The sequence below is a fragment of the Bos taurus genome, chromosome 11 (genome assembly GCF_002263795.3).
Source record: "Bos taurus isolate L1 Dominette 01449 registration number 42190680 breed Hereford chromosome 11, ARS-UCD2.0, whole genome shotgun sequence".
Taxonomy (NCBI): domain Eukaryota; kingdom Metazoa; phylum Chordata; class Mammalia; order Artiodactyla; family Bovidae; genus Bos; species Bos taurus.
The window spans coordinates 95,540,613-95,553,595 of record NC_037338.1 but is presented as its reverse complement, the minus strand read 5'-3'; the positions used below and the strand labels follow the sequence as shown (position 1 = coordinate 95,553,595).

At 48.3% G+C, this 12,983-nt stretch overlaps 1 protein-coding gene across 6 annotated transcripts in view; it reads left to right on the top strand.

The window, feature by feature from the left end:
* NR6A1 (nuclear receptor subfamily 6 group A member 1) overlaps window positions 1-5,702 on the top strand; it is a 228,106-nt gene extending 222,404 nt beyond the window's left edge. For all 6 annotated transcript variants that reach the window (XM_024999571.2, XM_024999569.2, XM_024999572.2 and 3 more), the window contains one exon: window positions 506-5,702. In XM_024999571.2, the coding sequence (XP_024855339.1) occupies window positions 506-594 (89 nt within the window). In that variant the 3' untranslated portion in view covers window positions 595-5,702. The remainder of the gene's footprint in view (window positions 1-505) is intronic.
* Window positions 5,703-12,983: the final 7,281 nt, after the last annotated feature.

Here is a 12,983-nt window from a genome sequence, read left to right as displayed (position 1 = left end):
TTCCCCTGTAAACTCCACCTCTTTCCTCAGTACATTTTATTCCCATTATACCATTCTGAAGAGCAGTGTTTCATAGAATGCTAGTTAAAGATTCTGCTAGGAAATAAAACAGGATATAAGTTTCTCTAAGAGGACATCTAAGAATACTTCTCAGTTTCAGAATCCTCATTTGTAAAATGGGTATAAAAAGTTATAATATCTATCATACAGAAATATTGTGAGAATTAAATGAGATAATGTATTTAAACACTTACCACAGAGTTCAGTATTCTTTGGATAGTAGCCAGAATTATAGCTTGCACCATTACTAGACTCCCTAGGGCACCGAAATGGGGCTGCATATTAGAATGTTAGCCCAGTCTGTTTTACCTTTGTAATAGTCCTGGCACTTTCCACACCCCAGTCACTCAAAAAGGCAGTGTTCTTCTTTCCCCAGCCCAAGAGGAGGCAAACACACCATTTCACTGGCTGCCAAAGCTGACTCTTCTTTTTCCACCTTTCCCAGGAAAGATGGTGAATGTTCCCCTGGAGCAGCTGCCCCTCCTCTTTAAGGTGGTGCTGCATTCCTGCAAGACAAGTGTGGGCAAGGAGTGACCTGTCCTCAGCACCCCTCCTCAGGCTAACCCTAACGCCTGGGGTGGGCAGGACAGGCTCCGGAAGAAAGAGCCAGAGAGACCAAGATGGAGGCTGTGGAGCAGCGTTGCCAGTTGCCTCCACAGCAAGAAGAGTTTTTGTTTGTTTGTCTTGTTTTTTAACCTCATTTTTCTATATATTTATTTCACGACAGAGTTGAATGTATGGCCTTCAACATGATGCACATGCTTTTGTGTGAATGCAGCCAATGCATTTCCTTGCAGTTTACAGAATGTGAAGATGTTTAATGTTACAGTGTTGTCATTGTTTAGAGATAGTTCTTTTGTATTTTGAGGGAGAGGGTGGGATGGGGCTGAGATGACTATTTCCATAATGTTGACAAAGATGACTACCTCAGTGGAAAGGGAAGGGTGTCAACAACCCTACTTTTTCCACACGTTCTCAGCAGACTCATATATTTGTCTGTCAGAGAGCAAATTGCCTTTTTCTAGCTACAGAATTACCAGGTAAAAGAGCACACCATAAAAGGGGAAGTGGTGTTAGGAGGTTTACTAAGCAGAGTGAGTGAGACATTGGGAACAGATCACGAGATGAGGAGTTAACCATCTCTTTTCTTTGGAAAGCATGGAAGTTGAGAGTTGGGCACAGTGACCAAATCTAAGTTAGGTGTCCACCCTCCAAGCAAGTCCTCAGGGAGAAGGGTTTCTATGCTCACATCACACTCTGGGGCCTCCGCTCCCCTCCATCCATACCACCAGTACTAATTTCTGCCGCTGTCACCTTTTCACCAAGGCAAAGCCCTGGTGATAAGCGATCCTTGGGACTAGCCTACAAGCTATCTTGGGACTCACAGCTACCTAGTTTGCTTACTCTCCTCACACTCATCGCCTCTCCCTTATAAACGTGACTTCCTATTGACCCTTTGAAAAAACAGCTGAACAAAATGTCATTCTAAATCCTGATGCCCACTACTGATTTATTCTGTTTTCACCTTCAGAGGTTAGTGGGACAAAAGCCAGACTGCTAACAGAATGAACACTCTTCCTTTGGAGGTCCCGTTTATCTCCCCACCCCGTCCCATCCCACCTCCAGATCTGAATCAGAAACTGCAATCTCTTTCTCAAACAGCTGGAAGGACCATTCACCCATCTCCTGACCAGAATTTTTACCCCTACATTCTACTCCAGGCTCTCCTAATGTCTCCCAAAATAAGATAAGGTTTCCTCAGAATAATAAGCCCAAGATCCAGCGTGGCTCAGCTGCCCCTTAGAGTATCCGTGGCCTGGCTGACCAAGGTCTGGAGGCCTAGAGTCCAAAGCTCCTGGAAGGGAAGGGGGGGCTTTAAACTACCTCATGTTCCTAAAGGCCTGGCTGCCCCCTCTGCAGGTGTGGCCTTGACCCCTTATTCTTTCACTACCTGCCCCACCTAGTCCCGGGAAACGTCCCTCACCCTCTTGGCTTTGGCCAGCAGCCGCACCAGGTCTGTCGTGGAATTCTTTCAGGCGCTTTTTCCTTCTCTGCCTTACTGCAGCAGTTGTCCCTGCCTAAACCCAGGTCCCTCCCACAGCCAGTGCAGCAGACAGGCCATTTAGCTGGTTACATCCCTGGGTAGGCTGAGGGGCCTACAGGACCTCTTTTTTTTGCCTGTTTAGTCAAAGGCCGTTTGCTCTCTTCCCAGCCCAACCTAGTACACTTACTCAGAGGGCCACCACACTGTGTGCATATCAGGTAGTCTGTGTCAGATTGTAATTTTTTCTTTCTGGTGAATTGTTACGGGTACAGAAAGTGAAGACTTTGTCCTTTGATGGATCTAAAACTCAGAGCATTTCTTCTGAATGTTGTTTCTCCAGTTGCTCTGAGAAAAGGAAAAAAAAAAAAGGAAAGGAGAGACATGTTCCTCAGGAAAAGCTCCAACCAGAATGTTTTTCACAAGTCAATGGGAAGATTTGTATGTATCTGTTTATTTCACAGTATTTTTGTTTCTCTGATCTTTTATTTAACCAAACTAGATCACAGTCTTTGGCTACACGTCAGACTCCGAGGCACTTTCCTCAAAGTAGGGGAGGATACACATGTCAGAGACCCCTTCTCCAAGACAGCTCCTGTGTGCTTATCTTTCTTTGCTAGACCTCCATTGGTCAAATCATCATTATTTTTTTCAAATTGTTTTTCTCTTAAGTGTTTTACTGGTTGGGTCGGGTACTGAAAGGAATTGCTCTCTGATGAGGCAGGAACATGTCTCTTTAATACTGCAGCATTAAACAGAGCAAGTTGTTAATTTGTGGAGTGGGGAAAGGTTCTGCAAGTTGCCATTGTACAAATCCATTTTTACAAATGTTTGCAGCAGATTCCACAGAACAAAGAGCCCATTCATTGCCGAGAGCCCTGCAGAATCTCTGAGCCAAGTGGCCATGTGTTCCGAGCCGGAGCCTGACCTGTGGACCGCCTTTAATGTCTTCTGCACCCAGTCCTTTTATGACGTGGGCTTTTTTTAAACAGGGTAAAGTGACTGTGTTGCGTCGCAAACTCAGGTATTATGAGAGGAAGGTAGGAGTGTAGCTAGCAGTGTGGAGACATTAGGTCAGCCACTAGATGTATTTGTGAATTCAGTTTGAAGGACACAGAGAAAGGTTGGAGGGGGAGGTTTGATGTGTTGTTTTTTGCCTTTCTTTCCATGATGTTTGGTTAACAGGTAGCCTTTTTGCTAGTGGAAAAGAAAAAAGTTGTGCATCTTGTCTGTAATTCCCCTCTCTTCTGTCCTCTCTCTGATCCCCTGCCACCAACAGCACTCACTTGGAGTGAGAACCTTTCCACCATAAAAATATGACCCTGAAAGCTGTGTGTTAAAGGAGAATCCCAATCATTGCACTGCATTGAAACATACAAGCTTTTCTCTTCCTTTCCCTTTGCATGTTTTCTTGACCCAAGACAAAACTATGGAATCTTGGAACTTCACCCACAACTCACGCTCTCTGGCTCCTTTGTTGGCTTTTGGAGTCTTTCACAGGCTTGGTGGTTTTACCCTCAGTCTGGAGAGACTCCCCAGAACCTGTCTCAAAGCACTCCACCTGTCTCAGAGGATACCCAATCCCCCAGGCCTGTTGCATAGTGAGGTGGGCAAACCTCCAGGGATGGAAAGCAGATCCAGAGGAGGAGGGGTAGAGGCACCTGAGGGGTCTCCATGGCATCATGACAGCCACCCACTTCACAGCACCCTGCCTCACACCTGCCACCTGTTGTCAGGGCACGGAGTCTTGCCATGGCCAGTATGTCACCAAGTCCTTAAAACCCTGGGCTTTCTGAGCTAGCTGCCTTGCTCTGCTGCCCATTTCTTACCTTAGTTTGTTTGTTCTCAGTTTACTGGGGAATGGGACAGATAGAGACAGACAAACCCAGTATTGGCAACATCTAGGCCATGTCCAAGGTTGGACAAAGTAAAAAGACTGGCCTCCCAGCAGGGCAGGAAGTTGAGCAGTGGTTCCAAGTCTTTAGCTCTGGGCCCCTGGTCTGTGTCTTCTTTTCTTGTTGCTTTTTAAAATTCTGCAATTGTTTTGAGAAATCCAATTTTTTAGACCAACCCTTTTATTAAACTTTAAATTTTTCTTTATTGATTTTTTAAAGTTAAAAAAAAATTTTTTAAAGGCAAAAAAAAACCCCCACTAAAACCCACCACTCTTACTTTCCCAACTTGATCCATGAGAGTCCCCCTGCACTCCCCTCTGCTTTTGCATCTGATCATTCCTCCCTTTTCCCTCAGCTTGATGCATCTATGTCCAGTGTCTGTGAAATGATGTTTTATCTGTGTCTCAGGATAAGAAACGGCAATCATTCCACCAGGTGCTGGAAAGTGGTTAGCCTTGAGGCAAGGGTTTCTAGGGCCACAGCTCAGGGATGTGTATTTAATTACAGGGTCCCCAGAAACCCATCTCCTGGCTACCACAAGCAACAGCTTCTTTTCTGGGCTTAGGAGCCAGACCTGGACTGTTTCCTCAGAGGCAGGGGCCCCACAGACCACGGTGGGGCTTCCTCTTTGACCAGAGCTGGGCTCCCTTGAGACTTGGGAAGACTTCAGTCTGTCCTGTAAGATGAACCACAGTGACCCTGCCTCTACTGGCTCACATGATGCCAGGTTCCTCTGCCTAATGCAGTACCCATCTGGCCTCCCTTCTCGGCCTGCAGCCCTCAATGGGCTACAGCCTGCTCAGGAATCAGTTGCAGGCTCAAAGGGAAGCCATGAATCAGGCAAGAGCTTGCTTTAAGCCCAAGAAAAAATTTGTCTTAACTGGTGGAGGCTAGTCTTCCAAGTCCTGGAGCCAGCCCTGCCAGCCAAAGGATCATTTTTGCCCTTTGGTGACCATTGTTTTCTTTCTCTGAAATGTCTTAGATGATAATGTTGTTGACTCAAATTTCCATGAAAAAAAAAAAAAAAAAACTACCTCTTGAGTGACATCCTGGTGTATTCCTCTCTGAGGAATCTTGTGGGAAAAGAATACTGTAGCTCCTGCTCTGTTTACATGTTTCTGTGGAGAAAGAAACCCTGCCTAGCCTGGAGTGTTGGGTGTTTTTGTCTGTGTTGCCATCCCAGGCCTGCGATAGGGGCTTGTGGCTACATTGTAATGTCTGGGCCATGTCTGGGGAGTCCTTCCCACCTGCCCAGCCAGGGACTAGCCATCCCCTTGAAGAGGCCTCCTTTTCCTCCCTATGATGCAAGGCACAGGGAGCACCACCTCCCATGACACCACCTTCAGGAGTTCCAATGGCACGTGCATCCATGAGCCTCCCCCTGGGCTACCTGCCCGAGGCCCACCTCTACCCACAGTCCTGTACAGGAGTCGAGTAAACAGGATGTCTCTGAGCCCTTGTCCCCAAAGGGCCGGCCAAGGGCTGCCCGCCAACCTGGCTCCATCAGTCCTGCATGATCAAGTGATAGTTGGCGGGCTCTGCTACCCAGGCCCTCTGCTACCTCCCACCCTGCCATCTGGCAAGGAATGGGCCCTTTTCTGTGAATTGACTACCTGTGGAAATGTGACCAATTAGTGTGAAATGCATGTTTAGCAAATGTTAGGTACTGTATTTGAACCAATAAATGTGAATCCTTCTGCACACGGCATCTTGTCTGTGAAGCATGTCTGGGATTCTGAGGCGGGACGATGGGTTGTTCTAAGGAGTGGGCTCTGCCTTCAGACCTGTGCTCAGCAATGTGTTGGGACTTTTCACAAACCTGAACCTCCTTGAACTTCAAGAATTACTACCTTTACTTTGTAAATGAAGAAATGAAAGTTAAATACTGATGAAGGGACACTAACCTGCCAGAAAGTGGCACAACTAGAGGAACTGAGTCTAATGGGAGGGGCAAACACACACACAGTGGGATCACGATTGAAACTCAGGATGTATTGATACATGCCGATGTGTATGGGCCGGTATGTCACTGTGGTCTAACCAGTTAATCCCTGTCTTTCCAGAAAATAGATGAAGTTTTCTAGAGTTGAGATGTATGGGCCGGTATGTCACTGTGGTCTAACCAGTTAATCCCTGTCTTTCCAGAAAATAGATGAAGTTTTCTAGAGTTGAGAAAATAGAGGCTCTGAAAAGTCTCTGGACTTAGGATGAGCTTCACAGATGAGTATTAAAGGCAGGCCTTGAAGAAAGTCACCAGACAGGAAGAGGGGGACAGACCAGGTAGAGTGGTCAACAACATGTTTGAAGGTCCAGCTGTGAGTCAGAAGCGTAAAAATACCCAGACATAACAACGGGCTGCCATGGCAGGAATGGGGGCAGGTGGGAGTTTTAGTGAGAGTTGAAGCTGGAGAAGCCCTTGGGAACCTTGAATGCCACATTGAAGAGTTAGAGGAAGGAAAGCCACCTGCTGCATCTCAGGAAAGAATTAAACCTCAGTGACCACATGTGCTGTTGAGTGACCTGCCTGTCTGTCACTCTAGTCCAACCATTTCATACTTGTTTTTCCAGAAAATAAATTTCCTAGAGCTGAGAAAACAGAAGCTCTGAGAGGTCAAGGTATGTGCCCAAAGTCACACACTAAATGTCAGGGTCCTGACTTGAACCTAAGATCTGCCCAACTGTCCTGTAATCCTGCAGTCCATACAGTCAGAGGAGTGGCAGTGTTTGGTTTGAGGGTTTTATGAAGACAGATGGGAGAGATGAAAGGTCTTCAGTTTGGAAAGATGAAGGCTAAGGAGTCTGGGCTTGGCCTGGTGCCTCAGTTGATAAAAGAATCCGCTTGCCAACACAAGAGACACAAATTTGACCCAGGATTTGCGAAGATCCTGCATGCCACAGAGCAACTAAGCCTGTGCACCACGACTGCTGCAACCTGAGCACCCTAGAGTCCATGCTCCTCAACAAGAGAAACCACGCGCCACAAATGTAGAGTGGCAAACCCTGCTTGCCACAACTGGAGAGAGACTGCGCAGCAACAAAGATCCAGCACAGCCAAAAACACATACAGAAATAAAAGTAAAAGGCTGAGGAGTCTGGTCAAAGTCTACTAAATCCCATGTGTGAAATGAGGGGAAGTCCAGCTGCCTTCCCACACCTCAGCCTCCTCTAGCACAAGCAACCAGAGAGCTCTTGAGGTTTGAAAGAGATGGTTTTAGAATAAAGGAAGCAGCAGAACTAATTAGTAGATTCTTCCTTGCCCCACAGGAGGGAACAGATAATTCAGAGGTGCAAGAAAGAGAACGTATTTGCTGAAAGCCTAGTGAGTGCCAGGCACTAGGGTTGGTGTTTTACATACACTGTCTCCTGTAATCTTCAAGAATTTTGCAAGGTTTAGATCTCAACCCCATTTCACTCATAAGCAAATTGAGGCTTGAGGAAGTTCAGCCATTTACACCAAATGACACGTGAATAAGTGACAAAATTGGCTTTTGAATCCAGGTCTATCTGATACCAAAGTTACAACAAGCTTCCTCCCTGCTCGGCCGTAGCAGCTCAAATACTGCTGAATGTGAATGTCTGGAGTTTGTAACAAAGCTCAGGAATGGCCTTTGGTTGAACTTTTTGCTCTTAACAAAACTATTAAATTCATAAAGGATTAATTTCTATAAGAGATGAATGAACAGACCCAAATTGATCTGAAAAGCATTGTTGTCCCAAATATATGTTGTGGTTTCTCAGAACATGGATAACCCATATATGGCTCCATGGAGGGGCCAAAAAAAAAAAATAGGAGTTCTGCCAAAAGTCCGGGAAATACTGCACTTTTTCTACCTTCCTCTTATTGGTTCCCAACCTTTGATGGCTTATTAAAGGCCCTGAGAAGTCCTACCTGAAGAAAGCTTTAATTTTGTTTCCCAGGGTCTACCAAAAGTATTCGACCATGGAGCATTCTTTGCTCCTGGTAAAATTCTGTTGGGACAGTGTTCCATGGAATAAATTGAGGACACTGCTCTAAATTTATAAATTGCTACTTAACTAATGCTGAACTGTTTTTTGGTTTTTTTTTGTTTTTTTTTTGAGTGCCAAGCAATAACCTGGAAGTAAAGAATAATAAAGTAACATATATAGAGCAAAGCTAAGTGCTGTACAGAGAAGTATTTTATGTGCATTTGATTACTGATTCCTCAGGGCCGTCTTATGGAGTTGATGATCCCATTTTACAGATAAGAAAACCAAGACCCAAAAAGGTAAGTAGTTTGCTTAAGGTTATACAACTTGTAGGTAACCTCAGGAATGAATAAAAACCAGCACTGATTGAATGCCCACTATTAGGATCTGCAGAAATCCTTCCTTATTCATTTTTATGCAAATCCTCTGAGGTAACATCATCTCTGTTTAACTGAGGAGGAAACGGTATGCTGGCAGCTCTGGGTTTTCAGAGTCTGGAGCCAGAAACCCCCAGAAATGGTGAACAGGGGAGGGTGTTAGGATGAAGTCGAAAGTGACTCCATGGAGCCCTGCCCAGGGGTCATTTCCTCAGGCAGTTTGTGTGACAATATACACATCAACAAGGGGTCTCACCACCTGAGTCCTAATTTCACTCCTTCCTTTACCTTGTGTGGCCTTGGCCCAGATAGATACCCCTCTGGTCCTCACTGCCCCTGGGAGATAAATGGAGATGACCGTGTCTGTGTCTTGGGGGTTTAAGGAGGATTCACTGTAGCTGGTTCCAAGGAGAGGCTCTGTGAAGTCAATCCCTAAAAGGAAGGGGAGGGAGCTGCAGCCCCTCATACTCCCAATAGCAGAAACCCAGGAAATCTAGAAGCTGCTTCCTCTCACTTGGCCTGGCTGCCCACCAGGTTTTTAGGCCCATAGTGGTAATCAGCTTCTCTGAGATCCTATGGCAAAAGTGCCCAACTGTCAGACCCAGGGCTCTTGGAGTCTTGTTCCCTTGGCAACAAGTCTCACCATGGAGACCACAGCCCCATCCTTGCCCTCCCTGCAAACTCCCTTTCCACAGACCTTCCCTGTTCAACACCTAGTCCTGGGAGCAGTGTAGGTACCAAGGAAAGCTTCAAGGAGGCCCTTCCTCAGGCTGAGGAGTTTGAGGCACAGCCAGCAAGAAAGGCAAAAGGAACTCCCGTTTTTTGTGTCTACTGTTTGACTGGCAAGGTTCTGAGGAGCTTACCTATGTGGTTTCATTAGGTTAAAAGCCAGGCACTCACCCTATTTTACATCAGTGGAACCTGAGGCTCAAAGAGACAAGACAGACCAAAGTCTTACAGCTGATGGTCAGTCTTGGAGCAGGACTTGAATACAGGGTTTTGACCCAGGAACGCCTCCTTTTTCTGAATCCCTCCACCCCACCACACACACACACGTTGTCAAGACACAGCCACCGGCTTCAGTCTGGGGAGGGTTAGAAAGTTGGGTGAATCCCTTCAGCTCTAGGCCTCTGCTGGTAGCATGAGCAGCAACTAGCAGCCCTTCTTGAGTTCTGGGCTGGGCGTCAGTGGCAGCAGCAGTGGAGGAACTGCACTATTTTAAGCCAGGGCCAGTAGGCCCCATGTGGGCACAGGGAGGGTGGCCTCAGGCCCTTGGCCAGCTTCCCGGAAGTCGCCATGGCCTCCCTCCCCTCCCCTGAGCAGCTTTCTGAGGCAGTCACTTCCCTACAAACAGGAAGGAGGCTCTCAGGCCGAGAGACCTCCAGCCCCAGCTTCCTCCTCCTGCCCCTCACCCCCCAGTCTTCACTAATACATGGGGAAGCCCACCAGTTCCAGGCCCTGACCAGTGTCCATCATCTGGGCTGTCTCCTGGAAGGTGGGTGGGAGGGGGTCTGGATTTCTGCTGCTCAGGCCACCCCAGTTCACCCATTGCAAGTCTAGGCCTCCACTTGCCCAAGATCTTCGTCCCCTCGCCCGCAGCCTGATTTCTCCTACACATTCCTATAGAGGCTGGCCACTGTGAGCCAGAAGAGCAGAGTATCTCCAGATTTGGTCCCACTCAAGGATCTTAGAAGCTGGGACATTCCCAGAGAAAGATGGAGGCAAACACAGATAGACTGTGACAGAGGCAAAAGCAGAGAGAAATAAAGACACAGCTGCACAGGGCTGGGGCCAAGAGGGCAGTGGGGTGTCTCTGAGTGGTTGCTCCTGACCACCCCCAAGTACAGGCCCTGTCTCAGGGCTGTGTGGGGCCCACTGGCTGCATGGCTAAAGAGGAATGTGGGGAGCAAGGCTGGGTCACCCCTTGAGGGCCAAGCGTGTGCAGTGTGAGATAAACTACCCCAGGAAGGGGGCCCCAGCTGCGGCTGCACGCTCCAGGAGCATGGCGGAGAGGCCCGGGCCCAAGGTTGGAGCCCCAGCACTGCCCAGACGCCCAGTTCCTGCATCTCCTCCTGGGAGTTTCCACCAGGCCTCACAGTCTAGAAGGTCTCAGGACCCACAGCCCAGTCCTGAGGGCATGCAGATTCTCATTCATAGACCAAGGTGGGCCCTGGCAACCCTGCCAGCCACAGAGTCACTTCTCCAGCTCTGGCTGTAGTCCTGGCTCAGGTGAGGGGGTTGGGGGGTGGGGGACCGGGTCGGGGTGGGTGGGTGGTCTCTAAGCTCTCCATGCAGAGCAGGGCTCCAGCAGAGGGGTGCTGTGGTGGAACAGCGATGAGCAGGACTGTGACTTGTCCCCCGTGTGGCTTTGCACACTCACGTGCACGTGTGTGAGTCTGTGTCCATGTGCTTCCTTGCTTATGGGGGTGTGCGAGGATGTACATTTCCACGTGTTGCCAGGAGCCCCACTCTGCCTCCACAAGTCCTTGCTCTCAGAGTAGAGAAGTAGCCCCCAGAAACACCTGGTCTCTCCCACCCTGACCAGGTGGTCCAGCCCCAAGAGCCATGAGGCAGAGGGGGAAGAGCAAGCAGGTCTACTGCCGTCCCCCCAGTCCTCCTCCCCACACTGCAGCTGAGGCTCCCGCTGGCCACGGCCTTGACCCCGCACTATGGACTGCTCTGACATTGGCATCGGATCTGAACATCTGGCAGCAGGCTGATAAGGGGTGCAGCGGAAACAGCCTCTGCTGCTGCCAGCAGCCCCACCCCCTCCACTGCCCTGCGAGGGGTCTTCACATCCACAGTTTCTCCTTCCAGCTCAGGGCCCCTGCTCCTCTCTCTTTTCTCACTCTCTGCTTCAGCCAGTCTCTCTCTCCCTTCTCTTTCTCTTTCCCTCTCCCTCTCCCATTTCTGCACTCATTCCTTCTCAACACCCCCCACCCCACTTTCCCCTCTTCTCTCTGTCTCTGTCTGTCTCTCCCTCCCTCTGTCTGGCCATCTCTGTGTCTGTTACACTGTCAGGAGGTCTCCCTTTTCTCTCCTCTCATTTTCTGTCTCTCTGTGGTTTCTGTCTTTCTACACTGTACCCCAAACCCAGCCTGATGATTCTTTCTCTTTTCCATTTCAGTTTCTGGGTCTCTAGTTTGTTTGTTCCTTGTCCACCTCCAGGAAATACGCCTGGCACTTTGGGAAAGTCCCCACTTAGAAGAGAGACCCTGGGCTTTGTTTACTTGGGGACGGAGGGAGGGAGCCTGGTTCAGGACTACACTCCTCCTTCCCTTCTGGGTGGGTCTCATGGCCTGAGACCACTAGGCAGGAACTGGAAGGAAAGGACAAATAGGCCACCCAGGGGCTCCCACGGAGTGAAGAGGACTCTGCCTGCAAGCCCAGGTTCCCAGCTCCTCCTGCCTAGATTTGAATCCTAATTCCATCACATCCTGTTCTGTGACTTTGGGAAGACACCTCATCTCTCTGAGCCTGAGTTTCCTTATCTCTCAAGTGTTACTCATGGGAGGTGAAGGGGAAAATATAACACTAACTACCTCCAGGATGGTAGAGAGGGTCTGAGACTGACCACAGGTGTGGAATGGTTAGTAGGGAACCAAGGAGGCCCTTTTGTGTTAGGGCCTTGCCACTGCCAGCAAGCCCTCATCCAGTAAGGCTGAGGGCAGAGGGGGTGGCATAGAGGAAAAGGATGTCTAAATATCCAGCATGCCTGGGGTGAGGAACGCCCAGCCCGAGTGGTGGAAAGTGACAGCTGACTGCATACAGAGAAGGAGGGCAGGTAGGGAAACAGGCAGCAGGACTGTACACTCACAGCCAGCCTGCGGGTATAGCGGCAAGCAGTCATTCAACAAACACTGCTGCTGGCTCTGTGCTGGCTGCTGTGGACTCAGAAATAAATCAGCCCTGAGCCTTTCCTTGAGGGTTCCCCAAGTGGGGGTGAATCATTCTATCACAGAAGGGCAAACAGTGTTCAGGATGATGTTGCAATCTCAACGCAGAAAGGGCCCCTGAGGACAGACCTGCCAGTCCTTCGGTCCGTTTGGTTGCGTTTTGCTAATATTTACTGAGCATATATGACATATCAGGCAGCCGCTGAGTATGTTATGTGTGTTGTTTCATGTTGTCCTCATTTTATGGGAGAGGATATGAGACCCAGAGAGAGGTCCCAGCTGTGAGAGGTCCCAGGTCACACAGCAAGAACACAGAAGAGTTGGGATTTAATTGAGTCTCTGCCACTAGCGCCTTGGCAGTTCTTCTCTAGACTCAAGGCCTTGTGAGGAGACTGGCAAAGCCAGGCTGGTTCTTTCCATGGTGCTGTGATGTTGAAAGACACTTTGTCCTATTTAAGAAGGTGGAGAAAGCATATTTGCCCCTCTTTTCATACTTTGTCAAGTAGTAGATACTTTGTCAAGTAGTTTTAGAATGACTCCATGATTTGTAAAAACTAAAAAATATTTTAACTTCATCCCCAAATCTTCACAAAGTATCCCATCAAAAGAAGCGCAAAAGACTTTGCACTTGTTTTTTCATTGTTGTCACATGTAAGCAATATGTTGGTGATAATAGGATATTTGCTGGAATATTTATTTTTTAAATTCAGAGGATGAGTGGTATCAATCTAGAAACAAAATCATATTAAAATGGAGATACTAGTTG